General features: G+C 46.2%; 5 protein-coding genes across 5 annotated transcripts; all 5 read left to right on the plus strand.

Annotated features, from left to right (window-relative positions):
* Positions 1 to 9,507: 9,507 nt before the first annotated feature.
* On the plus strand, positions 9,508 to 10,340 carry N7471_010428 (uncharacterized protein; the record flags this gene model as incomplete). Its single annotated transcript, XM_057283147.1, has 4 exons — positions 9,508 to 9,560; positions 9,726 to 9,912; positions 10,021 to 10,144; positions 10,192 to 10,340. The coding sequence occupies 4 exons, from the start codon at positions 9,508 to 9,510 to the stop codon at positions 10,338 to 10,340; spliced, it is 513 nt and encodes a 170-aa protein (XP_057132126.1).
* A 4,300-nt stretch (positions 10,341 to 14,640) lies between these two features.
* Positions 14,641 to 15,819, plus strand: N7471_010429 (uncharacterized protein; the record flags this gene model as incomplete). Its single annotated transcript, XM_057283148.1, has 1 exon — positions 14,641 to 15,819. The coding sequence occupies one exon, from the start codon at positions 14,641 to 14,643 to the stop codon at positions 15,817 to 15,819; it is 1,179 nt and encodes a 392-aa protein (XP_057132127.1).
* A 3,823-nt stretch (positions 15,820 to 19,642) lies between these two features.
* On the plus strand, positions 19,643 to 21,466 carry N7471_010430 (glycoside hydrolase family 71 protein; the record flags this gene model as incomplete). The annotated part of the gene is made up of 5 exons (XM_057283149.1): positions 19,643 to 19,777; positions 19,835 to 20,366; positions 20,440 to 20,662; positions 20,710 to 21,167; positions 21,234 to 21,466. The coding sequence occupies 5 exons, from the start codon at positions 19,643 to 19,645 to the stop codon at positions 21,464 to 21,466; spliced, it is 1,581 nt and encodes a 526-aa protein (XP_057132128.1).
* A 1,710-nt stretch (positions 21,467 to 23,176) lies between these two features.
* Positions 23,177 to 24,870, plus strand: N7471_010431 (molecular chaperone Hsp70; the record flags this gene model as incomplete). Its single annotated transcript, XM_057283150.1, has 2 exons — positions 23,177 to 24,719; positions 24,749 to 24,870. 2 exons carry the CDS (start codon positions 23,177 to 23,179, stop codon positions 24,868 to 24,870), a joined length of 1,665 nt encoding a protein of 554 aa, XP_057132129.1.
* Positions 24,871 to 26,601: 1,731 nt separating this feature from the next.
* N7471_010432 (uncharacterized protein) lies at positions 26,602 to 27,132 on the plus strand (the record flags this gene model as incomplete). Its single annotated transcript, XM_057283151.1, has 1 exon — positions 26,602 to 27,132. One exon carries the CDS (start codon positions 26,602 to 26,604, stop codon positions 27,130 to 27,132), a length of 531 nt encoding a protein of 176 aa, XP_057132130.1.
* Positions 27,133 to 27,583: the final 451 nt, after the last annotated feature.

Here is a 27,583-nt window from a genome sequence, read left to right on the forward strand (position 1 = left end):
TAGAGCTCAACCAGCTACGCGTAAACGCAGCGGCTCTCCCTTAGTCGACGGTTGCAAAAACCGTCGATGTATCAGCCAAGATGCGAGTTGCTGATGCGAAAATATTTTGGAATTTGCCGTCTGGTTGCCACTCAGAGCCTAGCACAGATTACGGTAGAATACAAAAGCTAGAGAAGACATTGCACCATCTATATGTACTACCAACGGTACGAATGAAAGATGCCCCGCTTGCTCGGATGGTGTGATTACTGCCGTTTCGACAATCATTCACTCGGCATCCTTTCCAAAGGTCGATAAAAACAAACCATTCTTACTTCGAAGATGAAGCAGATGTCCTAAATCCTGCGGCGAGAGACCAAGGAGCATTATATGCATCATAGCCGCTCAGGTTGCATTATGTCACAGTACCTTAGATTTACTAGAGAAGTTCCGTCGGTCGTCAGGTCCGGAGATTGAAGAGAACTACCCACAAAGCCTAGATAAGAATTATACGCTAAAATAATCGCGCGATTATCCGTATGGATGAGTGTCCAACTGTTGCGCTCTCCAACGTACCCTTAACCTGGAAACGGCATTTCGCGAATTTCTACGGCTACAGGGTACTCTTTTTCACATACCACACTGTGTTTCCGCTACAAAGACAAAATGCACTGGATACCAAAGCATCACCGGACCTGCAATGAGTCTCCATAACTTGATAGACAAGATAGGAGAAAATGCGTGGTGTATTGTGGAAGTATTCTAATCAACAGGCGTGCTTGTATGTTCACAATTTACTGGCTTATAGGCCGCTAGTACTACCCACTCTCTCTGCCAACCGGGGCTTCTTGTGCCATGCAAGTTGGGCATAAATCTAAGTTATACAAAAGGCGTTTAGTACTTCGCAGCTGGGAATGTATTCCTTCCAAATTCGAGGCACACTTCATGTTACTGGCTTTCGCAAAGCTTTAATCTTGATACTCGACAGTCAGAACCCATTCAGCACCAGCTATCACGGGCCTTAATGTGCGATGGTGCAGCTCTTCCTTGATATAACAAACATAGCCATGCTTCCGGGCCTGATCCAATAGTACAAGTGACTGGCAAAATACCGTCCACCGCGATATATAGCATGGGCTTCGCCGTATGTATGTTGTGCTTCGGTGAGGGGCGCTTTGAGGACCATCGGGTCCCGGACTGCGCATGACGGATACAACCGCTCATTGCTCCATAGCCAGACATAAATATAACAAATTTGGTGATTAAGAAGCGAGGCAGTACGTAAGATCATGCGCGTATAAGAGTTGTCACGTGGAATGGCCTCTGCCATATCTCTCTGGTGGCATCCATAGATTTGTTACTTACTACTAACATGCGCGGAGTGCAGAAAGCGATGACATCTTCGAAACGAGGTCGAGCCTCCTGAAAGAACCTTCATGATACTTAGCTTCTCGGCAGTGAGACCGAAAGAAAGTCCCCTCCCCGAACGGGCTTACTGCGTTTCTTAATCTGGAATTACAAGAGAAGGCTGTGCGAACCTGCTTTCATTCACTGACCAGTCAGGCGGGGCAACGTGTTACTTGGTGAAAATGCCAACGATGACTCAAGAAAAGGGCCATGATTACTCAAACTTTCCCCAAAGCCTGATTCCGTGTCCACCATCACTTGCTGTAATCTCAGCCTGATATATACACCTTGTCTTAAGATCCGTCTCAACCGAGCTTCAATTTACTCGTCGGTCTCAGCCTGTCCGCTCAAACTCCTAAGTAGCTTGTTACCTCCCAATCATGGTCGACGCTGGAGGTCGTATCCAGAGAAACAATCATTTGATGCAATTGTAGAACAATGATCTCGACGTCAAGTGGTCATTCGATGGCTCTCCCGGACGGGAGTTGGGTAACGGAAACGTTGCAGATGGCTTTCTAGGTAGGAGCAGCGGCCCTACAACGAGCACCTTCATAAATCCTGAGCATTGCTAGGAACGAACTATCACACCCGAGAGATGCTAGGAACGAACTATCACACCCGAGAGATAATTGCGATCAAATAGCAACGTCGTTACTGGTCATCTCATCCCGCAGACCGTGTACTTAACCACGAGTACCTAGTTTATCAAAAGATAGGCCTAGGTGAAGGCATCCGATTGTCATGACTATTGCCGTGAGAAGTATAGGCACAAAGGAGAGATTAGATATCGATGGTACAGTAGTTCGCGAAATTGGTGTCACCACCTACACTCTTCGATTACTTCCCGAACCGTAATGCCAAGACACGCTATACCGTATGACGAATAGCGCCGGAGTATCAATATTCTCGTTAGATTACCTATTCGGTACTTTGCGCCAAGCGATAACTACATGACTCCTTGTATCGTCATTATATGGAATAGTCATTATGACCAGAACTTTTGATAGATTTGTGAACAAATCAGGTGTTGGCCTCGTGAATATGTCAAGGTCTTCCTTCACTCTCCCACTCCGCACGTCTAAGTGACAATTTACAGAGAAATGCAAAATCGGCGTCATTAATTTGTACTCGTTCAATTATGATGGACTCATTTGTCAAGGCGCTAGGCCGTCAACTGAGTGCACATCAGTTAGCTATGCGTGCGAGCATCAGGTCTTGGCTAGGGCCTCCACCAAAGTCCTGAAGGTATGTTTTTTATATTTATTTTTACTGCGCCTTAATTTATGATTACTATTTTCGAAGCCTCCTACATCTACTCATGGACTCATTGACCTGGAACTAGTCAACTATGGCAAACCACAACGGAATAGAGTGTATCGAATCTGGAATCTGGTCAACGCGGAGCAGACTGGACTCTTCGTCAGGAATCTGGCGACGTGGGACCTTCGCGAGGCCGTCAACATCTCGGCGGAGCAAGTACCCTATGGAGTAGACGAGTTTGAGCGTGCCAAGGTGACTAAAGAGCCGGCAACGCTGATGGATGTCCCCATGGTGCGGGAGTGGAAATAAATGGAACACTCCACAAACACCGTAGAGCCATATAAATTGACTTCTCCTCCCAGGCCCTTCTTTTACACAAAGACTAGAAAATATAAGAAGGAACAGTAATATAAATGATTGACACCGGCTAGAATTGAAATTCTATGAACGAAATGAGCCCTGATCCGTGTCCTAGCGCAAGTAAATTGCCATTGATCGCGGAACAGCTAGGCCGAGACCCAGGAGGAAGCCAAAGAACATGTTTGCCGTTCAGCTTTATCCACTGTTGCTCGATGAGGATCCCAGGATTCAGATTGTTTGAACTAGTCGCATGATTTTCAGGCCCATATTGAACATCAAGGAATCCTAGATTAGTGATTAGAGAGGATCCATCGTGATCAAATTCAACGTCAGTGATTCGTCCATTGGCTCCAAAGATCTGCTGCAGCACACCTGTCTCCGTGTCCAAGAGGCCCACGGTTTTGGTATCGGAGCCGGATGCCAGCAGCGCGCTGTCGGGTGAGAAGGCGACCGACCGAACCAAGTCTGAATGGCCCTCGAGGGTCTGCAGTTCTGAACTCCAGGTTTCCTTAACCCGTGGTAATGGACATATCCAATCAGCCATTTCTGCTCCAAGTTTCCTACGGACTATAGCTTCTTTAGTTGCAAACACAAGTCCTGAGTAGTAAAGTTGAAGGGGCGCATGATCGGCCATTTGGCGGTTCTTCAGGATCAAGCGCTTTGCGTCATGCAGGATCTCGGAAATTACGGAATAGTGATCGCCCTTGTTCTGCTAGTATAAATTTTATATGACTTTCAGTGGGACATAGTAGTTCATTATTCTGAAGGAGATTCAGCATCCCCACCACTTCGGATACAAGACCAAGTAGGCTCATTGCTTCAACCCAGTGTAGAAACTGCTCATGGAGAAAAAGCAACACAAACTCTGCCTCTGATGGCGAGATAGGACTTTGTTTGAGGTGATGTATCCAGTAGCGACATGAGTATTGTAGTTCTGGCGGTAAGTGTTGCGTAAGGATTGAGGATTGATGTCGGCCCTACGGGTTGCAAGGCCTTCTAGATTGCAGATATTTTTCCGTAGATGGCTTCTCATTTTTTCAAGACATAACAAAGCAATTTCCTTATGCTTGTTTGGCTGGTCAACAATAAATTCACTTTCGGATTGAACCAAAAAATCTCGGAAAGAAAGATGTAGAATCCGAACAGGCAAATCTCGATCACTAGGAACGCTTAAAACAGACCGGAAAGAATCCAACAGGTTGCTAATCCGGTTTGCTTCTATTCCAAGAAATAGCCACAGCGTGTTTGTTGAAAGCGGAACAGCAAGAAGGATAGCACCGACTATTTTCTGGAATTGGTGCAGGAGCTGCTGCTGCTCAGACTCATCACTCTCTTCATCGTCGAGGAGTCGCCTTAGAACTGGCATGTATGGGTTATACATTTTCCCTGCATATCGACGGGAATCTCCAAGGAGCTCTGACAGATGTGTTGTGGGTTCTAATTTTGAGCGCTTGATGTATTGGCAAATAGTAGCAGCAGAAATAAACAAAGGAACAGATATTTTGACTATTTGTTGGACCACGTCATCGCCAGGCCAATCTCGAGAAATTTTCCTATCGTGTTGGATCTTCATAAATCGGTCGTGGAGAAATATCCGTATATTGTGTTCTGTCACTTCCTCGGGTATCTCATGAAGAGCTAGATCCCGATAATCATGATCCACGATCTCTGAAAAACCAAGTTTGATTGGAAGTTCAGGCTTACTACTCAAGAAGACCCGAATGCGAAGCGCTTTTGCCCCCTGTAGACGAGGTAGCAATCGAATTATGGTTCGGACATCTTGATCCTCTTCACATTCGTCCAAAGCATCGATCACTGTCACAGCAATTTGAGGTTGTCGGCCGAGTTGGTTAATCTTGAGCAGCGGTTGAAGGAGTAGTTTCTCGAATTGCTCTTTCAGCGATTTTGTCGCAATATCAGGGTCATCATGGAGTGCTTCTCGCACGCCAGACCTCAGCTCAGAGATCCTAAGCATCAGTTGCCTTATAAGTGTCGGGAAAAGCTTCTTTGCGTTCCCTCGGTCCCCTTCACTTCTCTTGAAGTAGAAGCTGGCACCTAGGTGGTTGCTGTTCCTCAGCGACCTGGCCACCGTCTGCGATATTGTGGAGTTTCCTGTCCCAGCCATGCCTTCCAACCGGAGAATGGCTTTTTGAGACAGTGACATAGCCCATTCCATTATCTGCCGGGGAATCTCAGTCCTAGTGCCCTGGTAACACTGAACTTCGTCTCGGTTAGAGAATGAATCAAACGCTGCCTCCATTACACCTTCCAACTTTCGAAGATCATTCTTCTGGTCCAAATTCTTGACAGTCGTCAAAACAGACCTATACAGAGTTAGCTTTAAATTAATTGACCATGATAAATCGAATTTTATGCTACTTTTGGGTATTGTTGAGACTACTCAACTCCTGACCAACTAGATGTCGTCGGTACACTGTTCCAAACGTATAATTGTACAAATCGAGAGATATACTCTACTATAGTATATTTTCATCATAAGATTGAGCCTCGAACAAATAATACATACATAGTTATAAGATTAGGCTGACTGTATTCGTCAGTGCCAACGGTCATTACGGTCACATGTTGTCGCGGCGCGATGATCTGGGCTACGTTCTGGTGTACCTTTTTCGTGGAGAATTTCCTTGGCAGCACTTCCCCCTCAGGCTAGTGATCTTTGTCGGAGTATTCCGTATTGTAAAATGTAGGGGTCCAATCAATGGTATTCAACTCTCTGTATTGCTGTATCCACCATCCTGGCAATTTATACCGGATTGCGCGACTGGCACAAAAGCAATACTGTCAACAATCAAGTTGACTTAGGTAGCCCACACAACGTAAAAGCCTCAAAAGTTTTACTACGAGGGTTACACAAAGTATGCCCTACAGGCTGTAATACATATCAACAAAAACGATAGAAGGACTAGAAGCAAGCCTTCAGGTTGTCATATTTGGAGGCAGGGTAGCTCAGCTGATTCTCGCACTTGTCGAAAGCGCCAGTGCCTCCAACGATATCCACAACCTGCAAAATCCCCAAAGTCCGTTCGATGGCCATACGTCATGTATGAGTGAGAGAGATATACCGTGGCAATCAAATTGTCGGAGCTGAGCTAGGAACGATGAAACCTTTTTTCAAATTATCAAGAATGTATTTTTTCGCTACCTTTTAACTTGTCGAGAGTCAGTTTATAGAGAGGACAATACCCAGGTGTAGCCTCTGCTTCAAGGAGAATATCGTTATCCACTCCTGGTTTGTATGGTGGTAGCTCGTCGGATCTTTTCTTCGATTTCGGGATCCTTGATCTGAGTGCTCTTCACATCAATGATATGGTCAATCTCGTAGAGTGAAGTTGAGAAGATCTCGACTTCCTTGTTTGTCTTTCCTCTTTCTTAGAGACAGTTGAATCCTGTACGTCCCATGGCACTTATGTCGATTGGAGGAAGTTCTTCATTTGACTCCCTATTTCTAGTTTAAATTTCGAACCATTTTCCTTTACTCTTCCGTTTGCCAGTGTCCGTACTAGCGTTCCCTAGGGTGTTGAAATTAGCTCTTCTCCGCCTTTTCTTGTCTTCCTGTTCAAAGTGGCGATCTCGTCGATCCGCGTCTGCTTTGTGAAGGCTATCGTACTTAGGCTTCTGAAGAATAGCAGTTGTTGCTGGAACTGCCAATTTGCTCGCCACGTCATCGAAGAGAGTTTTCTCATCCGGCCAGATCATTCGGTGTCGACGGCAATGCCGCGACTCTCAAATTCGCCCTCTTGTGATGGCTGATGCGGTGGGATAATTTCTGCATTGAGCACGCACACTTAGCCCGCATGCTTCACACGCGAGAGGCGCTTGCAGCGGCCACCTAGAGCAAAATCTGCTTCGGGTGTCGGAACCTCTACTGTTAAGCTTGAGAAACTCCGCTCGACCTACCTGGTCCCAAGTATGATTTACTGGTCATTCTAGGGGGCTGGAAGTGCGATTGATATGAAAATTTCATGGGGCTTAGCCATTGCAATTGGCCCTATGCTTAGGGTAATAGTAACAGTATGTATGAATATTAAAGCCTTCTTAAACGCTTCGCAGATATCTGTCTGGCACTTTTGCTTTGCTCACCCTATACACCCGTTAGGCACCGAGAGACCATGACTGTCTGTGGGGCGCTGTAACATCCAGCTCGCTATGCAACGAGAAAGAACGCCATCAACAGTGTCACATATGCGACCTTGAAGGGAATTAGAATCTGTGTATGGCTAGAAATCCATAGGGCAAAAGCAAAACTATGAAGACAGTTGAGGTAATTTAAATAGTCCGGCATTGAAGTGCTTGTGCTTGTTTCCACATTCCTGGGAGGACATGATTATGAAAAGGACAGTACATATATCTATCTTATCTTCGCTCTTCAAATAAGGTAAAAATAGACCTCGTTGAGACGCAGTGCTCATTTCTATCTACTGTGTGTTGATACTGTAAAAGTTACACCGATGCTGTGGAAGCGACAGAGAAAACCATCCGATTTCCAAACCATGATATTCTCTATCTCTCTATTCAAGACATGAGAAAACATAATAGGTATAGGGCATTCTGAATGGACAAGTGACTGGAAAAAGCACGGTCGAACCATGAGGAAAGTCATCATCATAGGTTGTACTGTTCTCATTCACCAGTATGTCATGATATAATTTTAAAAATGTATTAAAAACCCGGACCAGACCAGAAATTTGCCCTCAGAGGCTTTGGCTACATGTGAATCGACGCCATTGTTGACAAAGACGCCCAAGCATTGATCCCTATAAGCTATTTCAAGACCAAAGCCGTCTTTAAGTACGGCGTCGCGGGCTCTTCGCCAACTTTCTCGCAAACTATCGTCACTTAGCCTAGCAATTTGCCACTGGGCATATTCTTGGACCGCGACATCTCAGGGGCCGGCAATCTCTAACCGAGCTATTGGATTTGAGGTAGACATATGGCGATATGGGCGCTATCTGCTGCAATAAAACCAGGGCAAATACAAGAAGCGTCACACGAGAGTGATTATGATAACGTCAATTATTGAGAAACGAAATTGGCTTGTTTGTCCAAAGCCTGTGTAAGGAAGTTCCAAAATTACCCACTCCTCCGTAAGTATATGCGGCCCGTCCGGATTATTCCAACAATCGGATAACTACTCTGAATTTTGTTTGATCTGAACAAAGGCCAGGATTAGTGGAAGCAAGCCATTTCTCGCGCCAGAAAGAAATCGCACGCGAATGTGTTTAGCGGACATCAACGAGCTGGCCAATTCAAATAAACTCCCGAAATAAACCACAATGCTAGCCAGGAGCACGATAGAATGAATCCGATATGACACATGGCATTATAGAAATATACTAGCTTGAAACTGGGCATGCCTACGGATGTGCTGATTGAATAGATTCACGTAAGCGTGGAGACTTCTTTCGAGGCCCTCTTTGGTACCAAAGGGCCGCCTCGGGCTAAATTGGAGTCTAGCAACTCCGATTTATAGTGATCCACAATTAGATTGGCCCGCGCGGTCCCTCAAAACGTGCCAACCTATCCTCGCCAACTGACCAGACTTGACTCTCAAGCGAAAGAAGCAAGACCTCAATGCCACAAAATCGTCTATGTGAGCTAGAGCAGCAATTTATTCTGCCGCCAGATTGGGATAATCAAGAACTCAGCATCCCAACCCTAGCAGACTCAGGGGCCAGTCTAATAGGAGAAGAGGGCTCTGAGATCGATCATGTAGGTTTCTACGCCGCATTAGATACGTACTATTGGAAACCACTTCCTCCGCTACCCCTAAATCCCAACAATGACACACATCGCATACCTGGAGATCTTCAACTCTGGCGTGCCAACCATCGCAACTCTAGCATGGCATCTTCTCCGGACTCTCAAACACAATGTTACATCCGTTCTTGCTTCCAAGAATTAGTGGAGCTTGACCACCCAGAAGACCTAGATCGCAAAAACAAGCCACTTCCGCTAGAGCCATTTTATCCTACGAATGCTCAACACCAGTTGCCATTTAAGTCGGCAAACGGCAAGCATGGTATTGAAGAACCCCAAATGCTTTTTCCCTCCTCCTCTGTGGATACTAGAACACTATTTCCCCATCATTCAACACTACGATATCCAAACAGTCAAGGGCAGCTTTCTATCCGCTCATCGCACATTGTAGACACCACGGTCCCCGGGAATAGCCTGAGGGGGTTCGGCAAAGGGGATTGTCCTGGGCTCCTCAACATAGACCAATGTCCGACATTGGATTTAAACACAGAGGCCTTGAACAAATCTACTACCTTCAGAAACTCCAAAAACTCCAAAAGGCGATGGCGCTGGAGACCAAATAAGAACACCAAAGAAAAGTTATCGCTAACTTTCAGTGGTCAGAAAATCCGAAAATATGTGAAGCGAGTAGGGGCATATCGGGCACAATCCCTCACAGTCAAGCCTCAGAGTGCTTATCAGAGTTCTCTTGGCCCATTTCCCAGACCCTGTCCCCAACCAAGCATGGTAGGAATGGAACCGCTCCACGAGCAGAGTCTTTTAAAGATGCTCTTCGGGTTTGATTTGATGGGCCAAATCCATCCTCTCAACGGTGCCCGGCTGCATCAAGTGCGGCAATCTTTGAACTCGCAGCCCCATCCTGATACAGTGATAAACGATGAGAGATATCCAATCGTCTCATGTGTTTGGTTGAGGAATTTCATTATCACTTCACCTCACAGGTTAGAGATTGATCGAGGACGACTACGCGGCTTGAAACTAGATGATGAGTCCAGTCAAACCGTACACCGAGGATTTGGGCTTCTGTGGGATTTTCTGGAGACCTGTGGACTGAAAGCTAGTTACCAGAATGGTGTGGTGAGCCGGTGTGAAGAAATGGACAAGGAGAACCAGCTGCGATGGTTTCAGGTAAGCAAAGTGAAACTTCTTCCTATTTGCTCTTTCTTTTGTTTGCGTATCTTTATCATTGCCTATTGGCTTGAGAATATTTGGCTAAATGGTGGTCTCACTGTAAAGCACCGTGATATCAAAGCCTCCGAAACAGAGGATATGCTCCAGATTTGGAATGTATTAAAATCCTTACTTCTGAAGCACTCTGCGCAGAGACAGATACGAAAACAAGGACTGGAACAGCACGGTGGTATGGGACTCGCACTGTCAGCACAGCCATTTTCTAATTACAAACAGGGGAAAACGTCGTTGTTTTCATGAAATGTGGACTAGGAGAGATTCAGCAATACTTCACCGGGACAAATGACACCGGGAAGCCGTTTTGGGATGGATCGAGCATTGATGGGTTTTTTGGGGCAGCTTGCCTAGAATGGCAAGATAAATAGGGAAAGGTAAAGCCCAGTCCTCTTTTTCACGTCTAGGTTATGTTTTGTTCCTACTCGGTTAGAGTCAGTCTTCTTTAGCCTCGGTTTAAGGTAGATAAAGTCAGCTTAAAGGCCGTAGCAGAAACTAGAACATTCCACGCATTGGCATGTTTTAACCTTGTTGTAACTATCACAATGCAACTATCACAATACATCTTTTTCTCAGACACGATTTCGATGGAACACAGGGCTGTAAGGCCTTAGGAAGGACGCCGCTGGTGTTACCCCTGTGTACTTGCAATCTATGTCTAAATTTAGATTATAAAAGTTCACACGATTCAGAGGTGACGCGAGCCTAATAAAAGCAGGCACAACTATAGATCAAAATTAGATGCGTGAGGCCTAAAAAGGAGCGACACGATTCCTATTTCCAGTATCCGCTGGACCGATTTGACATACTAGGGTTCATCTTGACAGAGCTCCTTATTCGATCCATTTGAGGATATGGTCGATAGACTCATAGCCTATGACGACTTAGTGTATTGTGAGCGAAGAATAGATATGTAAGATCGGCTTGTTGTGGTCGTGTTACCTTACTGTGATTCGCGGACTGCGATCCAACATTTAGCTCCTAGCCATTGGATCTACTGTACATAAAGGTCTGCTCTAGACCTGTTCGCCTGCTACTTTCGTAGGGTTTCTGGCATGGATCTACGCACCCTTCGGGATCATTTGGCAGATGTATGATACTCTAATCGAGAAGGCTTGGATGAAACTTACAATACGTTAGGAGTTCGTCGAGGAGTTTTTTGGACACGTTGATTGTCCAGAGACAAGGGAGTTGGGGAAAGAAAAGAGAAAGAGTGCGGGGAGAGCGTTCTTCGGGGAATATTTCTCAGACATGAATCAAACGACTGCGACCATGCTATTATATGCTAAATATATATATTCTCGGTTCTTGCAATCGCTAACAAGCACTGGGCCTGACGATAGACTATATGACTGCCGAATACTTGTGATCGCTTGTTTCTTCTTATCGCAGAAAGGTGAGAAGGTTTTGACGCCAAACAAGGGCCTTCGACAGGCTGATACCTTTATCAATAGTACTCCATAGAGATTGGCCTTACATCGACCAGCACAAGTCAGGAGACGACTTCTTGGAGGATACACCCCGGCATGTGGGTAAAGTCGTTTGTATGAGAGGTACTGCCATTATATTACGCACAGAGCAAGAAATCCTCCGATTGCTGAACTATGACTTGAAAACTTCTGAATGGCTGAACCAGGGTTGGAATTGGTCTTGGGTTCTCTCAGGGCATGAGCGACAACAAGCGGAAGAAACCAGTGCTGGTGAGACCTTCACAGATTATCCTTATTGTCTTGTGCACGATTTGGAATCGGAAGTCAATGACCTAGAGAAGTTCTCTAGCATTGACAAACGAGTATTGAAAAGACAACAACGCATCCTGCATGCCATCCATCTGGCAAAACCCAGAATGTATGGGTCTCGGCTAGCAAGAATCAGCGTGGTAGAAGAACGGGCCCGCCAGATCAGCTCCGCGAGAGGCCACGGGGGCCAAGCGAGCTTGTTATCTCAAAACAACAAGGTCCTTCGATGCGAACGCAAAAAGGAATCTGAACTCCCCCATAGAAGAAGCGATAGGCTAAAGCAAAAAACGCTCAAGGAGAATGGTGTTCGCTCTTGGGTCTAGGCTATGAAGCAAAACAGGAAAAGAAAGGATGAGCGGCTTCTTTCGCGCTCACCGATAGAAAAGGTACACCGCATGAGCGATTTCTATCTCGTTTATATCTTGTGACCAGATCACTTATGTTACCATCATAATGCATACCCTTCATTGCAGCAAATGATGGACCGTTGGACCCAGATGCATCGTAGTGCTTTTCATGCCGGGAATATAGACATGCTCTTTCAAGCCCCAATCACATGATATGGTAAATTAACTCGTTTTGCGCCCACTTGTGATAATACCAGTTCTTTTCTATGATACCGACAAGAAAGACGAAAGCCGGAAACTTGAAAAGTGACGAGGCTATTTTAAAATCAGTAATAAACCAGGTTACTTTCGATTAACATATTACCGTTCAGCACCGGAACATTTAGTATTCTGTCCTCAATACGTCAAAGTTCATTTCTGGCGCGGTATCGCTAGACAGTCTCATGATTCCGTGGGCCCTAACGCGAAAAACGAAACGCATGTACACCCGTTTCGGGTACGAGCCGACAAACAAAGTGTGGGTGCTCGAGGGGTAAATTGATTTCGAATTCTGCTGTAAAAGTTGGCATCCTAAGACGAAGAATACTGTGGATCTCATCTGCGGATCTGTTGTCAGGCCATTTTTCAGATGAGGCTTATGACACATTAGCGTCTAGAAGCGCATGCTCGGAGATGATTCATATTAACGTATAAAAAAGAGGCACAGTTGAAGGCGAAAATGCGTTTGATCTCTTCAAGGACCTCGGAGCCAATAGACGCTGAGGTGCCGTAGGTGAGGGGAGGGCCTCATGGAATATGGGATCGATGGGAACAAAGCCGGTGCCAGTGCCAGACATAGGAATATCCTGCGGGTGCACTCTGGGTGGAATCTCGCGTGTTGTATGTTGGTGGAGACATTCCTTGCTCTTGGGCTTGCGGCAGTGGCATATCGTCATTCTCGCACGGTGGCTGCGGATTTTCTCTCCTTGCCCTTGTTTGTTGCCCAGCCATCGTGGTGTGTAGTGTGAGAAAGATGTAGAGACATGGTCCATGCCAACGCTTTATAGCACTTCATCAACTCTGAGATCCCGTCCCTACTAAAACAGCGTGCTCTGAATGGCTCTCCAGGGTGTAATCGGGTCAGGGATTTGGCGAGCATTCATATATTAGCTCCACGACAGGGGGTACTTGGTTGAGGCTAATTAGCCATGGATATCAGATACCGGGCGTCCTATGCCATCTCTTCCGGCGCACACTAACGTGATCGAAAAAGAAAACGTGGTATGGAAAGCTTCGATTTCCCTACCGCGCCAACTTCATCGTTTTGATGAGAATTGATTTATATCTTCCTATCCTACCTCATATTCCCCCCCCAAAAAAAATAAAGCGATACAGATAGGGACCACTTTGGGGTAGGTAGCTAGTCAACCAGTGGCAAATAAGCAGGGAGGTCGTTAATACGCTGCTGCGGGGTCCGGTGGCTGAAAGTATACCTCCAATGGCCCAGGCTCAACATCTCCAGACGATCACGCCTGGTGACGACCGCGCTGGGTCCACAGTTCATGAGATGAATTTTGTGTGGACAGCGATCGATTTCTAATTTCCCAAGATGTTGAACCGGCGCTTGCCTCCTCGTCCGTGCCCTGAGTAGTCGTGACAATATGGGCTCAGTCTCTTGTAAACCAAGTTGCAGAGCAGATGAAAAAAATGGAATAAATAAAAATTGACATTGAAAGAGAAGAAGATGAACGTCAAAAAAAAAAATACCGGATCTACCCCTGACACAGCCGCCGAATGACATACTACCCTTGGTAGGGCATCTGAAAATTAGGAATTCACTCCGCAGTCAATTGCGCAGTCAACTACTTGCAGTAGAGGTGGGGCTACGTCGTGGGAGCCAGGCCCCTGAAATTCTAATTGGATAACGGATGTAATCGGACAATTGTTGACAGGAATGTATACAGTAGCAACATTTGTACCCACATTCATATACCCGCCCTATATAACAAAGGCCAAGTATTGATTATGAGGGATTTTTTGTCTTAATAAAATATAAGTTCTTTCGGCCTGTTTAAATTCTTTTTTTTCCTGCATGTATTACGTTGCACCCAATCAACGTTCCTCAATCAATGTGTGGTGGCATTTTGGTGTAAAGAAACGTCTCGCACCTCTCAACATGTCAGAATTGGGGGACTTAGTCTGGTTTTACGCTAGACTGCAAATCATTAAAATCTTCGATTTATTTCTCGACCCTAACGCCAAGGTCCACTGGTCTGTACGAAGATACTTACCGGAATACGAGTTAGGTTATATAAAAAATGCATAAACGTTGTAAACATCATTTCTTGTTTGTAGGTGGTGGCCCTAATTTCTGGTACTGCTATACAGTACAAAGCCTTGATGGATTGGTCTACGGTGACCTTGACGTTTATCTGCACTTTTTGATGTTTCACATAGCGGGAAAGGACCCCCTTGAAAGCGCAATTTAAAGGTACAAATAATCGACTCCCGCCCTATACCAGAAAATTGTATGACCTTTGTAAAATCTATTCCTTTTCGATTATTCTACACCTAATACCGACACGAAATTTCTCACCATCTCAGAAATGTCACTTTCCACCATTGAAAGTCTACCAAACGAGATTATAGAAGCTATCTTCCTAGAGGCTTTAGAGATCAACCTAGCCCGTGCCTCTAATGTGATTGCCGCTGCAATCTCCCGGGAGCCCGTTTATACAGTCTTCATGATACATGCATTTTGGAATGATCCACAAGATTGCGACCGCCAACGCCACTTTGATCGAGAGTCCGTATATACGAATGTTAGGTTCCAAAAGGCGGACTACCGCGAAAGTTCGGCAATTAGACTTGCACTACGGCCAGGTCAATACCATCCTTTGAGCATTCAAGACCAGAAGAAGATTCAAAGTCAAGTCGTTTCTTGTCACTGGTTTAATATTCATCGCTTTCTACGACTACTTCCGACCCTGCTAGCCCTGACACTGGATGCACTGATACTGCACGAGAATTGCCGATTTCCTTCGATTGAAACCCAAGAGAGACAATGTAGTGCGGCACGTACAATTGATTCATTCCGGCAAAATCACCTTTTGACGAATGATGGTTACCCAAAGCAACTCCGGGTGATTGATTACCTCACTATACAAGCCACATATTACTACCTAGAGCATGGTAGACCTCACATTGTTCGAACAGCCCGCATACTCGTTCTTCCAGAGAAGGTCTTACGTGGTCCGTGGGATACCGATCGACTGGATTTACTGGTAACTCTACGACGTGCCTTTGGAAAACGATTCACAACCCTTGATTTCAGTGCAGGGGCCGTGAAACAACGGTTCCTTGCCCCTGAATTCTCCGAAGCCGCTTGCCTGTTGGGAATAGAAATGGCCATACGACAGAACTCTCGACGTGCCCTCGTGTACCTTGTGGAAATATGGGATTCTTTTCTTCCGATCCATGGAGGCAACGTCATACGCCGAAAGTCGCTTCCCGATGAACTGTTAACGATGGCGATGCAGAATTACACCACAGATTTCGATATTCTATACTTACTCATCCAGGCCAAGTTGCCTTCTGTTCGCAAGAGCCGTGAAGTGATGAAATGGGCCCAGTTGGCAAGCCTCCACGGAAGCATTGCGAGGGGATGGCTAGTCAGCTATATGCAAGGGCAGCACTTATCAAACAACGGCCTTCATTTCTGGAAAACCTACCGTTCAATCCGATTTTCAAAACAGCCACTGTTGGAAAGGGAGTCTTGGTTCTGATGTTCAAAGTTGAACCGATGTTGACTATTACAATATGTACTATGCTTCGAAAGTGTATTACCTACCCCTCGCGTTAGTTGTATCTGGATTCGGGTTATTACAAGGTCTAAGGGATTGGTCTTTTCGGGGGGTGAACTTTTAGGATGGAGAATCATAACATACAATCCGACACGCCATCTTTCGTAGTTCTTAGGGCAGGAAGTATAATATACTCAACTTTCTCACCGCTACCGATACTGTTATCAAAGAACAAAAACAACGGTCCGTGAGACCCGGGAAGAAATACTCAGTGGTAGAGACCGAAAGAGCCAATGGTTCTACTTTGTTTCCAGTACTGTGCATTAAGGCGCTTCTGCTGAGTGCGCTGGGTATGCGCGAAAGGGCCGCAATAACAAGTATAGGGTTGAATTAGAGAAACAGTAAGCACACCTAGAGGTGGTGGGATTTGGAAGAGTTATGGCCCTAGCCACAGCGCCATTATGAGCCTCAGAGCTTCTCTTCTGATCGTAGGATGCGTGCCATCAGATGTCTTTCAAGAATTCACAAATGGATCAAACATTAGATACGAGGCGACAGGCGCAGGTCCATGGATAAAAATAGGTCTACGTGAAGTCAATCAAGACCTTTTATTATTCTATTTCCCAACACTGGGATATTGCTGTGATGCGGGCCCCATGGACTTTCTTTCTTCCCACGGTCTCCAGTGTCACTTTCGGCCTGTCGTGAGGTATGGATCAGCATACTAACATTTACGGGGCAGTGAGCGTGAACCCTTGAGACGAAACAAAGACATCAGTATTAGTTATACGGAAATTCAATACTTACGTAAATCTCATTCACCTTGCCATTCCAGGCAGGCCACCTCGAAAAATTCATCAGCACTCGATCCATCCCAAAATGGCTGCTTGATATCTTTCATCCTCGTAAAATACTGTTTGATCTCCCCTAGTCCGTGTTCCATAAAAACGACCACATTTGCAGCTAAGCGACGTTAGATAATAGGTCTCATAGTGCGCTTGTTGAAGGTCCATGCCAATCCTATCTGCTTGTCCTTGTCTCTGTTTCTCGGCAGTAAAAGTATCGCGGTGGAACTCGCCAATACATCACGGAAGAGCTAAGAACCAGCACGTTTTCGCGAACGTCCCGAAAATGGCTGAAGCAAACAATAGGGTGCCAGGGATCCGGCCGTCGATCCCCTAATTAATTGCCATCCATGCTATTTCCATATGCGCATGTATGACGAAGCGGATTACTTCGTGATCAGCGATTTGAAAACCAAAGCACGGGAACAATTTTGCGCATCTTTCGTGGATTTTTCTGACAAAGAGCAGTTTACGGAGATAATTGATGAGCTCTACTCAACGCGGGCCAACTACTGGGAACTAAGAAAACTGGCTATAAACATGATAGTTGCAGATTTGCCAAACCTTCGAAAAGCCTTCTCTCCGATGATTGACCCCAAACTCGTTAAAATGGTTCCTGGTTTTGCGGTTGATCTTTATATAGCGACAATGGACAGATATGTTCCATTTCCTTCAACATTTAATGGTAAAAAAGATGGCTCCATGTTTCAACTTATGGGCTCTACAGGCTTTTCAGCATGGTCATTGTAAAGGGAGAGGAAACACAAGGAAACGCATAAAGAAAACTATACAACCTTATACATCTCGATCCATCTTTTCCGGGTTCAGATAAGACCTGACCCAATCTACAGCCTAACTCAATCGATCCAAAAGATTCTGAGTGGTGAATAGTCAAATTGTTTGCTAGGGAGCACATCGCATGGTTGTCTAATTAAGCGCATCGAGTTGCTAAGTATCCATCGTATGAAGACTAATAGTAAATTATAGACCCTCAATCATGCGGGATTTGCTCACCTTACATTTCATGGTATTAAGGATCTTGCTAGATTGTTGGGAGTCTCCCTTTGATTGTTGTGTTTGCGCGAAGCATTCTATCCATTTCGACGAGGATATTACGGTACTATAACAATGACTCATTGTAGTTACCAATGAATACAATACAGCCCTACATGGGGAAGTGCTAAAATTAGGTTCTCGTGTCTCCACTTAGGGTACGGGAATCAAATCGGAAGAGTGTGGAGTTAAAGCTGATTTCGAATTCCACTGTACCTCTCCTCCTTGATTACTGAATCGGGATGAGGCTGGGTGGCCAAATAATGCTGTATCTGCTGAAGTCTTGTGTCATATCAAATCCAAAGAACGTGCATAACAATCGTCTCTCATGAGTCCCTTCTACGTGAGGAAGTTTTGTTCGGACGCATTTGGTAATGAGATTCCATATTTCGACCGGAACTTCGCAGCTTATCTTTCCTTTTCTCTGAATTTATCAATATAGCAAACTTACTACGATAATCTGATGCTCCGTAGTTGTCCGAAACGACGAGATTTTTCACGGGGTTGGGTGAAACGACGGACCGTTCGTCGTTTTGGGCCGTAATTTAGAGTAGTGGGACATAGAATAAATAGACATTGAATAACGGTTCTCTTTGGAAGAAGGGAGTACAAGAGCTTCATCCATCCAATAGTTGCGTGCCGTTGACTCCGCTCGCGGGACCACTCAAATGCTTAGATCATCGTCTGGCTCTAGAGGGAGCGGCTTGTTATTTTCATCATCTCTCTGTATCTTGGTCTTCATCTCGTTCAAAGTCTACCCATATTTGATTATAAGGATGGCTGGAACCATAGGCCGAGTCACCCAACGAAGATACAAAGTTCGAATCGAGATATGTGGCGCTCCGTGCTTGAAGATTTTTGAATGTGTGATGTTTACCCTTCCCGGGGTCCAGACACGGCGGAGGGAGTCCTTTATTATTGTATGTACCATTTTTCTCTCTGAAATCTTCATACGGGCTTTCAAAGCCCTCATCCTTCAAAAGCCCTTGCACACCCATTCCTGAGGTTTCCATGACCACACTTGATAGTTCAGGGGTTGTAGTGTAGTTCCTTCTATCTCTAATTTACGCAGAGCGAACAGTTGTGACATTGAAAAGTGATTCCTGCCTCGATTAAGGGACCATTTTCATACGGACCTGAGCAGAAAAGCTGTAAAGGAATATATTGGGACAACAGTCACAACTTAGTCTAGTCCAAGAAGAGACCAAGATTGATGCGGAACATCGTCGGTAAATTTGGTTCAGAGCGGTAGGTGCTTGATAGCAGGGTACTAAGGAATTCCAGGATTTTCCAGATATCGAGATTGTCGAGTTTGGCTAATAACAAGCCGCATTTTCTGTTCCACTAGCCTTCCGTACAAGCGCTTTTAGGACAGCAGAACACCCGACATCCAGTCACTGTGAAATATGTGAGAAATGTGCCGGCATCTAGGTGGTATGTACAATATGATGTTCCGGGCAAGTTCGATCCACTGCCGGCCAAGAACTACAAGACGACATCACCCTTGCGTACCACAGTTTGCCAAGAGGGTAAAGATCTGTTGAAGGCACCGAAGACCAATCTCATCGGACGTCCACCCTTTGGGACTAATCCCGACGGGTCAATCTTCTGGATGGGTATATTACCACGCTTGGCTATATAGCTTTCCTTGAAACCAAATGAATTTGGGACATCGGCGTATGATTAGCTCCAACGCCACATATAATGTAAATATTAGCATAGATTCCACAACTTTCAATAAGCCCTGGGTATTCATCCACCCCTTCAGATCTCTTCCTACCTGCTGAGTCCATGCCCCAATTAGCCACAAGCAGTTTATAAGTCGATCCGGGAGACCAAAACACACTGCATCGATTGGCATACTTCTCAGACACTAATAAGTCGATTGTTTCTTAATAGCTGACAGCATGATACCTATCGCCATTATTCTTTTCTTCACTCTCGCACTGGCCGTTCAGGTCATCTCGCTAGCCGGTACCGCCAACAGCACTCGCCTAGTCCCAAAACAAATGGCCACCCGTCTTGTATTCGCGCATTTTATGGTAATTTCTTAACGTATGAGATCCGATACATCTGAGCTTCAAATGACATATCCACAGGTCGGAGCTACTAGCACCCGCCGGAGCGTGTCTGACTACGATGAGGATATGCGACGCGCAAAAGCACTAGGGATCGATGCCTTCGCTTTGAATATTGGAGTGGATTCGTATACTGACCAACAGCTCGAGCTTGCCTATGAATCTGCTGCGCGGAACTTGATGAAAGTCTTCATATCCTTTGACTTCAACTGGTGGCAAACGGATCAAGCTGCCGACATTGGCTATAAGATTGTTCAGTTTGCCACCAGGCCCGCTCAGCTAACAGTTGACAACAAGGTATTTGCATCAACCTTCGGAGGGGACGGATTGAATGAGGCAGCGTTAAGGGCAGCCGCAGGAATGCCGATTTTCTTCGCTCCCAATTTCCACCCAGGCTTTGGGGCAGACATCTCAACTGTCGACGGCCTTTTTAATTGGCTGGCATGGCCCCACGATGGAAGGAATAAGGCACCGACACAGTACAGCAATATTTCAGTCGGGGATGGAGATCAGGCTTATCTCAATGCCCTAGCAGGAAGAGCCTACGTAGCTCGTGAGTGATTGATCCCCTTGTCGTATCCCGTTCCATTCCTTGCTTCCGCATTTATCTGACGTCTCAAAAGCAGTATCCCCATGGTTCTTCACTCATTTTGGACCGGAGGTATCGTACAGCAAGAATTGGGTATTCCCTTCAGACTTGCTTTGGTACGATCGATGGCATGAAGTATTGGCCATGGGGCCTCGTTTCATCGAAATCGTGTCATGGAATGACTATGGCGAGTCTCACTATACGGGACCCTTGAATTCCCCTCACACCGATGACGGGGCTTCAAAGTGGGTCAATGACATGTAACGTCCTCTCCCGGGATAGTGTCCCGATGTTCTAACACTCATAGGCCACATGATGCATGGCTAGAGATGGCCAAGCCCTTCATCGCAGCATTCAAAGCAGGCGCATCTTCTCCAGACAATTACATCACTTCTGATCAATTGATCTACTGGTATCGGCCTTCCCTGCGTAACCAAAACTGCGACATGACAGACACTTGTATGTCTCTAGCTAATAACATCAGTGGGAGTTATTTCCTGGGCCGGCCAGACGGCTGGCAGTGCATGGAGGATTCTCTGTTCGTGGTCTCTTTATTGCACAGCGCCGCATCTGTGCAAATCAATTCCGGTGGCATACTGCACTCCTACAATGCTCCAGCAGGGTCGTTTGCCCAAGCAGTCCCAATGAATCCTGGAGACCAATCGTTCGCGGTCCATCGCAATGGAAAGTTAATTCTTGTTGGGACTAGTCCTAAAAAGATCATTGACGGCTGTGTCTGCGGTCTCTATAACTTCAACGCTTATGGTGAGTACTTCGCAATCAAGCCCCGTGTTGAAAGCTTTCGTGCCGGATTCTAATCTGTTTTGGCAGTTGGAAGCCTTCCAGAAGCAATTGTGGGTACATTGCAACCAGATGGCCTGATCTCTTTTTCTCACGGATTGCACGTTCAAACTTGTGAGGCTACCCCTTCGCTGAAAGGCTTAGCTCGCGATCTGTCCACGGGCTCAGCGTACGCTGTGCGCACAGAGAAAGCAACTAGTATGAGCAATCTTCGACAAGCCGCATCAACTATCTATCCGGCTTTACCAACCCGCGGCATATAATAAAAACGACCCCTTTTGCCCCACCGTCAATGGATTAATCCACCGGACAGTGCTCTATTTCGTATTTTTTCTGCCGTGCTGACGGATCGCGACAAAGACGCAGGTGCTTGGCATTCTATTTCAGTCAGGTTCAAGGCCCAGTTTCTCGTAGCCTTCTAGAGAGTTGAAAGGGCGCCAGGTCTCATAGTGCGCTTGTTGAAGGTCCATGCCAATCCGATCTGCTTGTCCTTGTCTCTGTTTCTCGGCAGTGCTTGATAAGCAACAAGATACGAGTTCATATGAGTGATCCGTTCCATATGGGTGGCGGATCCTCGCTTGCGAGGGTCTGTAATTTTGGTAAAAAATGTAAGGGCCGGTTATCGCTCACACATCAGTATTTGAATATTTATCCTGTAAGTTAGGTTGTGCAAGATATCATCTCCCAACTTCGGTTTTGGGGTATTTAATGTGATCTGTTTCGTATATATCTTTCGCGACGAATATTACGGGACTTGTCACCAATTACGACGTATTATTTCAGACTTCCGAGTTCCAATATTAGCTCTATTCTCCCACGGTCGGGTGGTCTTGACCTAGTCTGAGAGAAGATTGCTTTCTTGTGCTATACGCCTTTGAAGTATATTGGAAATTTTCTTCATTGCCTTCTTTTCACTCTAGGGAATTGGCAAGTCTCAGTGTAGTCAACAGAGCACAACGCGTAAACTAGAATACGTCTAGTACTGTGCATTGCTTATAGTCCCTACATGACATAACCAAATTGAGCACATTTCTCTTACTTGAGCCACCTTATGTTGGCACTTCCTGTCCCGCGTTTGCGACTAACCATATTTAATCGTCTCTTTCAAAATTCGACTCATGGCATAAGGGAGGTCCGTTCTTCTGACCTTGACTGGTAAAGAGTTTAAGGCTAAGGCTCATGGTTGTTGCTTGCGACACGAATAGCCATTTGGCGAGAAAGTAGATAAATTCACAGAATGTTCCGTACTTGAAAGACCTTATATTCGTTGTATGCTCGACGAATATTACAAGCCGTTGGTAAACCGCTTTCACGGATATATTGTGCAATCATTCCGTTTTTGGTAAGAATCGGACCCATCATGCCAAAGTAAACATCTACGTTTCATCTTCGCTTCATCATACGACGTCAGATCAGACATAAATTCTGGTATCAGCACCAGCATATGACAGCAAAACAGAATCTCCATAATGCAGTCCGAATCTCGCAGCTTCTTTATTGAATTTCTTTGGTCCGCGGTTTGCTAACGTTGTGCAATCATTTGCAATGTATGAAATCTCCATCCAAAGATCTTGCCTATTATATTGTGGCATGAGATGGTGCTTGCGAGGATTTTGAAGGTTCAGGGATCGCAGCCAGCGAATGTCACTGGCTGGAAACCTGTTGCACCGTTTCGGGAAGGAAGGAATAGCTGGAGCAAACCCAGTGTAAAAGCAGTCCTTATTTTTGGAAGAGCACAAAGCGCCAAAATTACTTCCGTCCTGTGGGCTTTGGATATACCCCCCCCCCCCGGCCCTTATAAAAAGCAAGGTACAAATCAGACACCCACATGAATGGGAATTTTCATGATTACCAATATCATTTGCTAATAAAGTAACAGATCCGAACTGAATACCATTTTCATCTTGCAGTCGGCCTCCTCCTACTGACGCCCCTTGTGTGCTCGAGGAATCCTTGCTTTTGCTATAGTCATCATGCTGCCGGCGGTAGAAACGGCGGTAGGAATTGACTTAGGTACCACCTACTCCTGCGTTGGCGTGTTCCGTGACGATCAGTTTGAAGTCATCGCGAATGACCAGGGAAACCGTTTCACCCCCTCGCTTGTCGCCTTCACCGACAGTGAGTGCCATGTAGGCGATGCTGCGGACATCCAAGTCCCGCCGCAGAATAGGCTTTTCGATGCTAAGCGTCTCATCGGCCGACGTTTTCGCGATCCCGATGTTCAGGCTGATATGAAATATTGGCCTTTCACAGTCGTCGACAAAGGGTCAAATATTGCCGTAGAGGTTTGTCCCAAAGGCGAGATCAAGCACTTTACGCCCGAAGAGATCACCTCCATAATCCTCACCAAGATTCGTGAAACCGCGGAGGCTTACCTCGGTGAAGCTGTCACTAGCGCCGTGATTACAGTCCCGGCAAATTTCAACGATTCCCAACGCCAAGCGACCAAGGACGCCGGGCGCATTGCTGGTCTCAATGTCCTCCGAATTATGAACGAGACGACCGCCGCAGCCATCGCCTATGGCCTTCACAAGAAGGTAGATGGGGAGCACCACGTCTTGGTTTTTGACCTTGGTGGTGGGACTTGCGATGTTTCTCTGTTGGCGATCGAAGAGGGCGTCTTCCAAGTCAAAGCTACCGCTGGGGACTCTCATCTTGGAGGCGGCGACTTCGACAGTCTTCTTGTCAACCACTTTGCCAGCGAGTTTCAAAGCAAGCATAGCAGAGACCTGACCAACAACCCCTGGGCCCTACGGCAACTCCGCGCGGCTTGTGAGCGTGCCAAAAGAACATTATCATTTAAACTCGAGGCGCACATCGAGATCGATTGCCTTTTCGGGGGGATTGATTTCACCACCTCCATCACGCGTAGCGGGTTTGAAGATCTCTGTCACGATTTATTCCGCCGTACTATGGATCTAGTCGAGCGAGTCCTACGGGAAGCTAAATTTGACAAATCCTCCATCCATGACATTGTCATGGTCGGCGGCTCCACGCGGATTCCCAAGGTTCAAGCCCTTGTCTCCGAATTCTTCCCAGAAGCTACGAACAGCTCTGTGAATCCTGATGAGGCAGTCACGTACGGTGCTGCTGTCCAGGCTGCCATTCTCTCGCGAGATACCTCCTCCAACTCCACGAGGGAAATTTTGCTAATTGATGTCGCCCCAGTGTCCCTCAGTGTTCAAATACCGGGCGGTGTCATAACCCCTCTCATCGAGCGCAACACTACTATCCCCACTACGAAAACCGAGATTATCTCGACCTATCTCGACAACCAGGGCGAAATTTTAATCCAGGTATTTGAGGACGAGCGGGCCTGCACCGGCGGCAACAACTTGCTCGGCAAATTCGAACTCAGCGGTATACCCCCGGCTTTACGGGGTGTGCCCCAAATCGAAGTCACTTTCGAGATGGATGCCAATGGTATCATGAAAGTCTCCGCAGTCGAGCAACACTCCAGTAAAAATGTCACCGTCTCTAACGACAAAAGCCGTCTCTCTAAGGAGGAGATTGAGCGTATGCTGAGGGGAACAAAAAGTACGAAGGGAAAAATGAGGCTGAAAACGTCCGTATTCAAGCCAAAGAGTGCCTCGAGTCTTGCGCTTACACTGACAACAATAGCGTCAATGAGGGCAAGCGTCTTATGTCCGACGAGAAAAGAGAATAATCTAAGACAAGGTTGTCGAGATCATATCTTGCCTCGATAGAGACCATGGTGCAGAGCAGGCATTGTTTGGGTTAAAATACCGAGCTAGAAAGGATGGTCGACGACTTTCGCTTGCCCTATCAGTGATAATGTCGATTTATAGCCTTGTGAAATCATACCCCAAGCATCATCAGATTTCCATTGCGAACATGAATCTTGACCTTCTGTAATTTCCCTATCCGCAGAGCCCTTCTCCGGGTAAGAACGGTCCCTGCGTGTCGATATCATTTTCTGCTGTAATCTACCCTGTATTGCATGCTATTCTTGGGGGCCTAATACCAGTATAGAATCGACTTTAAGCCTTTCTATCACTCCAGTCTCACTGTCCCCCATGAGTGAGGGGAGTTCTGCATCTGCATTTTTACGTAGACCTCATAACTGGGAGGGAAGAACACAACTGACGTCAGTTCAATTTTTTTTTGTCTAGGTCGTCGTTGACCAGTGGAATCACCAACCCATGCTAGTGACGACATTTGTCTGCTGCTTGATATAATGGGCAGTTAATATATCAAGCACTGGTTTGGCTTCCCTTTGCAGTACAAGCTACTGTGCGATCTACAATTGGGTCGACTCGTTAGCTCTTCTCATTGCCTTATATTGGGGTGGGGTGGGAATTATCTTAGGGGGTGAAACATCTCGGAATGGCTAGTTGTGGGGGAGGAACCAGCTGTAGTCAACAACCGCAAACAGTATCTTCGTTCGCCCTGCGAGTGTAGTTTACCTCCTAGGAGTTAACCAATGGTTCCATGTTCTTGCGTATCCGACGAGCCATGTTTGACTACGGGTATATTTTGAGATATGTTGTGGGATATCCGAGCGGGTTGATAATGTGTATAGGGTGGAGCAGTGGAAATAAATATGTAGCAATACTTTGAGATGGACGATAAACATCCCTTTCCTGATCCATCCAAGTTAATAGGCTTTAAAGTCCTGGGAGTTCGGAGCTCTCTGTGTTAAGTTTGGCCTATGTCTAATTGAAGTATACACCCAGAGAAAGAGAATGTTTAAGTCTATCTATCTGTCTATCTATCTATCTATACTATTTACTTTATCTACTATTGATAGACACCATATTGTGCGCTCATTCATAAGTGAAATTAATTATGGACCTTCTTAGTGAAAAGTCCTTGGAAACTGAACTTTAAGCTGTTCCAGTGCTGATCATGAGATCCGAGCCTGATTTGTCAGGGGGCGAGTCCTCATAAACTCATGAATCTCAACACCCTGGACGGTCGAATAGACAGCGTCCGCCTTGAGATAGCATGCGTATAAAGGAGGCAGGCATGCAAAGAGGCTAGGTCACCTTGCAAGATTTGGTTGGGATATCGACCATGGCATGCCGGCTATCGAACTTACGGACGAATGGCTGGCAGAAGCCGATCAGGAGAGGTACGCTAGTCTTGGCCTAAAAATGAACCTCAAGCTTGGTGGGGAAAATCACATGGTCAGCGCATCGGATCTTGACTTTGTCGGAAACGATAAAATTATGATCGTGGGGATCAATGTGGTTTTTGCAAGATCAGGGTCCCAAGGATATTTCCACACTGTAGCGGGCCTTGTCGCATCGTCATGCTCTCGGCTTTATCAGTGACCTTCGGAGATCAGTGTGTAACGTGGCAAAGACCCGCTTATCCGCATTCTTGACGAGATGTTGGGATGACGGATTCGGTATTGGGCCAAAATCATGACAATATGCTTCCGCAAGATATTGCGATCTATCGTAGTATGGTTTCGGGCGGCAAATACGGGCCTTGGGTCGATCAGGAATTTTCTGTGAGCAAGAATGCTTGTAGGGCCTCAAAGTTCAAGCAGCATGCACAAGGAGACTTGCCGCGAATCACCGTGGTGCTCGTAGTCAAGAGCCATGAAGCACGATTCCACCCTACAGCCGACACCGAGGGACACAGCTCCGGTAGTCCACTGGCTGGTACCGTTGTGGACCGCGGCATCTCAGAACCTCGCCATCGGGACTTTTTCCTGCAATCTCACAGCCCAATGCAGGGCCCCAATCAACCGACTCGGTGCTTCGTGATATTCGACGAAGTGTTTCGCAGGCGATGCTGTGTCCGTAGTAATATGCGTGGTCCGGTCGATTTGCTAGAGAACCTTACCCACACGCTCTGCTATCTGTCCGGCGATACTATACAGGCAAGAAGCACTTGCGCACTGGTACACTACGCAGATCCTATTTGCCATGCCTCGTGTAGCTGGGAACAGATTTAAGCATACTTCTTGCTCGATGGACAATTGGGAAGCCGGTGTTAACTGTGAGCACATTTATAGATTCGGGCGGCAGTGCCGCGATGGACCAATACACACATGCAATGGGGAGGGTGTATTTATACCCCAGAAGATTGAGTATGAAGACCAGCATTCACTCAAGTTAAAGCAAGACCTCTGACCTAAAATTACGCAGAGCAATTGGCATACTCCTCTAGACGCAAGAAACAAAATATCCACCACCGATGAAATTGCAGGCTCGAAGAACCATAAGCTAACTGTTACCTGGTGGGATGAATCATATTTAGACAGCTCCGAAACACTTAAAACCTGGCATGCGATGTGCTTCCTCCTGCAGTCTGCATGTGGTCTATGCCGCCAATTACTTTGCGAGATAGTGACTGAGAATGACCGAGGCGGTTGATGCCTGACTGGCTGCTATGTGGCTTTCTTG

The sequence above is a fragment of the Penicillium samsonianum genome (assembly GCF_028829775.1).
Source record: "Penicillium samsonianum strain IBT 33392 chromosome Unknown utg000006l_segment0_segment0, whole genome shotgun sequence".
Lineage (NCBI taxonomy): Eukaryota > Fungi > Ascomycota > Eurotiomycetes > Eurotiales > Aspergillaceae > Penicillium > Penicillium samsonianum.